This window comes from Geospiza fortis, unplaced genomic scaffold, assembly GCF_000277835.1.
Source record: "Geospiza fortis unplaced genomic scaffold, GeoFor_1.0 scaffold7, whole genome shotgun sequence".
Classification (NCBI taxonomy): Eukaryota; Metazoa; Chordata; class Aves; order Passeriformes; family Thraupidae; genus Geospiza; species Geospiza fortis.
The window spans coordinates 1,328,760-1,332,946 of NW_005054344.1; the positions used below are offsets into that span (position 1 = coordinate 1,328,760).

General features: G+C 37.2%; 1 protein-coding gene across 1 annotated transcript in view; it reads left to right on the forward strand.

Moving 5' to 3' along the window:
* The window catches only part of LOC102045070 (carbonic anhydrase 13), a 14,238-nt gene extending 12,157 nt beyond the window's left edge, over positions 1–2,081 (forward strand). Inside the window, exon 9 of the mRNA XM_031058501.1 lies at positions 1–2,081. Within this exon, the coding sequence (XP_030914361.1) occupies positions 1–93 (93 nt within the window). The 3' untranslated portion in view covers positions 94–2,081.
* Positions 2,082–4,187: the final 2,106 nt, after the last annotated feature.

Sequence of the window (4,187 nt, forward strand, 5' to 3'; positions counted from 1 at the left end):
CTGAGCACTGCTGAGGATGAGGTCGCCTGCTGCTTGCTGAGAAACTTCCGACCTCCCCAGCCTCTAAGGGGACGAGAAGTCAGAAGGAATTGAAGGAGTAAATCCAGAGTAGGCTTCTTCTGAAACCAAAGGCCGAATTCATTTTAATAGTTAACATACTTTGTGATGTTTAATTTCTTTTTGTGAGTTCTTTTAACCAATAGGTGTTGTTTTATTAGTGGTTTCCATGCAGTCATTTCTCACACATGTATGTCTGGAGTTATCACAGGTTCATTGATGTTAACAGGTCTGACTGGGTTTGAGTGCATTGTCTTGGAAGTACTGAGCCATCAGCATTGCATACACAGAGGTCACTGCTAATCATAAGGGACAAAAATGGTGAAGGAGTTGCCCAGATTTTGCCACCAAATTACTGAACAGGATCCTTGGTATTATTGATCAAGTATAGGATGTTCTGGGATTTTTGTTCTGGTCTCTAACATAACATTTAGCTTCTGTATAAACCTCACATTGCAGTTCTCAAGGAAAAAAATCTCAAGGATGATGTAATTTCATTGCTGACTTCTGCAATACCATATTTACTTTCCTACAAAAAGTAGTAATGACTAGCAGCATTTAAGTAGGACAGATATTCATATGATCCTGTTATTCTGGCTGCTTCATAGCAGTTATCATGTACTGATTGATAGTTTTTTAAAAAGCAAATAGTGCTTTTTAAAAATTTTTATACAAAAATTTTGTATATTGCAAGATCATGTCAGGTAGATTAGGTATTCTTGAATTTCACAATGTCACAAGATGAAATTGTCCTGAAACCTGAAAACTGCAAGGTGGAAGGGCATAGAGGGAGCTCTTTGTGCCTAAATCCAGTTTGTTGCACTTGGTGAAAAATAAGGGATTATTACAATATATCCATGTAGCATCAGACTTTTGCCCCTTAAAATCAAGAGGCAGGGGTAGCTGTTGTTCCAGACCATTGCACACTGCAGTGTGAACCACATGCTGCTTACCTTTCATCTCGCTGTGGAGCACAGTACTGCCCAGGTATAGATGTGTCAAGGTGCTGGCTGATGTTCTGCTGTCATAGGTGAACTTCAGTGGTTGCACTTATATTCCAAGACCAAAGGGAATAGTCAGAGACAGCCAAAGAAACTGGAATCAAGTCAACATCTAATAAAAAGCTGAGCCCTCAATAGTAATATATTGAAACTTCTGTCTTTATAAGTTGACTTGAGCCAGTGTTTCTCTCAGGAGCCTTTTTTATCTGAATATAATTGGGGGTTTTTACACCAAATATTTTTATTAATGAACATGCCATAGGATGTAGCTTAGGATAGAATTAGATTTACTCTCAAACTGTGAGAACTACATAGTGAAATCCAGTGAGTGATACCTGAAAGAGGCAGCTAGAGGTTTTACTGGCAGCAACTGACACCAATCTCTGTAGTACTTCTGACAAATTCATCTTCCATAACTGCTCTCCTTTAATTATTTTTTAAATAGGTTTTATATGCTCTGCCTTTTACCTCAATGGGTCATTTGATCTTAGATGAACAAACATGAGGGAAATCACAACTGGGATTGACTTTATATGCTGTTTTAGAACAATAAATTAGACATAGAGATATAGGTATTTTATCTTAGTTTAAGATATGTGGAATTCTTTGTTTTCTCCTCCCCAGAATATAGCTATTATATTCTGCAAGGCCTCCCAATGCCTTTTGAATATTTTCTGAAGAAAAGAACACAAACAGACCATTGAAGAAAAAAAAGGCATTTAGCAGCACTAAAAAGAAAAGTGAGAGTGTGTTGTATGTTTTCACTCCCTTTTTTAGACTTAGGATTGGATCTCATATGTTTCCCTGTTATGTGAGTGCTACAGAATGTGGAAAAAGTGTTTACAAATTGCAGGAAGGATACAAAGGATTTGTTGGTCTCAGAAGAGAAAGGAATAAGGCTACTTCTTCATATTGTAAACAGAAGTTTTACATATTTCTTAAATATTGTAAACAGTGGAGTTGATTAATTCTTTTATATTTATAAGGGTTTTATCAAAATAAAATATGGATTTTATTAATGTGTCTTGTATTTTCTATTGAAGAGCCTAAAGTTTTACAGAGAAGTGTATACTTTTATAATTAACAGCTGCAGCTTTGGGTTTGGAAAAAATTGTCACCCATCATTTGAAGTCTGTCTTTGGGTAGTGTAGTATTAGGTATGTCTTTATGTTCCAAATAAAATATTTTTGGTAGTGGTGAGACATGTAATCCATTCTTCAAGTTTCTGATAGTGCATTTTTGAACTATTGATGATTTTTATTGTTATGCTAATAAGTTTTAGAGGAAGTCATCATTCAAGTAATTCCACTTTTGTGGAGATGCCATGTTCATGTTAGATTGGCCTAGCTGAAAGTTAGTGGTGACATCTGAAAAAGAGTAGAAATGCTCAGTTACCTGAAATCCTTTGGGAACAGCTTCTCAGGTTACCTGAAATCCTTTGGGAACAGCTTCTCAGTTTATCCATCCCCTACAACCGTAAAGTGAGAATTTGGACACAGTCTCAGCTCTGAACACTTGGTTGCACCCTCAGTCACTAATTTCCTGTGTGCCCAAGCTACACTGAACCTCAAACAGACTACTCAATGTGCTCCCAGAGAATCTTATCTCAAGGATGAGCTCCATATTGTGCTCTACAGCAACTGAGGCTGAAATATGCCATCACTTCCCCCAGCCCCCTGCAGCCACATGTCCCTTTGATCAACTCTTAACTCTCTGACACACTTGGAGCCTTTACATTAAGAACAAAATGCTCAGTGACCAAAAAAAACCATAGAGTGTATTTGCTGAAAATAGTAGCTGTCAAGAATTCTGGACTGCTGGAAGGTTGATCACCCATAAACGTATTCTCAGAATTAAATAAACCACAGCAGAGCCCTGGGGTCAGCTCTGCTGGTTTTGGCACAGAAGGGAAGCAGTCTGCTCTGCTATGCTAATAGTATTTGCCATCATTCTCATGTTTTTAATGTTGCACATGTTTAACATCAGCTGGGAATTTTCTTTATGCCAAACAAAAAACCTGAGAAGCAGCACTCTTCCCTTCTAGTGTACAGTGGGCTGGAGACTCACCAAGCATCTGTTTGATGCCATACACCCATTTGCTATGTACCTATGATTTCTCTGCTGGTTTAGAGATTTGTCTCTCAGTTGCTTCCAGACATGAACTGTGACCTAAAGGAATTCTAAGAATGAATTTGAATAAAAAACCCCAAGTTGTCAATCAATCTCACAGGAAAAAAGGTGGAATATGGCATATGAATAAAATAACATAAATCAAATATATATGTTATACAGTTTCTATAAACTTAATGGAAAGGAAATTCTGGATTTAGATTCTTGTTGCTTTAAATAGGCAAGGGGTAGATTATGAGATAATTCTTCAGATGTTGAAAGCTGAAAATAATTGAGAAACTTGGAGCACCTTCAGGTTGTAATCTCAGCATGAAGGTATGAAAGCCAGAGGAATCTTGCTCAAGAGATGTGGCTTCTTTATTTTACTGTCTATTAATTAGTCTAAAAAACCCATGGTGACAATTTCTCTTATCACTCTGCTACTAGATGGACTGCAACTAAATTCTGACCTAGCTGTTACATTTTTTTGTTCTCCCACCCAATCCGATCTTGCTTTCTAGTTATAGATGCAAAATACAGAGATTTGGTCTGTGATTTAATCTTTTAGATACTGTTATTTCTGTGTATCTTATTTGTGAAGTAGCTGAACTCAGTGACAGGGGACCTTCTCTGTGTGTCTGCTGTTTTTGTGAGACAGGAGATAATACTGAAATGCTGAAACAAAAGTTTCTAAATTCATGGGGTTTTTTCCTGTTTCTGTCAACCTGTCCATCATTTATGCCAAGCACAAGTTTTTACTGTGGTGAAACATTTGCATGTATGATCGGTGTCTCTTCTCCTGTGCAGCAGAATTTGAGGAGAGGGAATGTCTCTGACAAGAGAATTCTGGATTGTCATATGAAAACAAAGATTCTCGGCTTCTGATTAACAGAGATGATATGCTGCACTGTCGATTTCTGTGTCTGTTTCTATTTTATCAAATTTCACCCACATACTTGGGTAGATTTGAATAATTTGTAGATACTACTGACAGTTTCATTCATCAGATGAAAATCATAT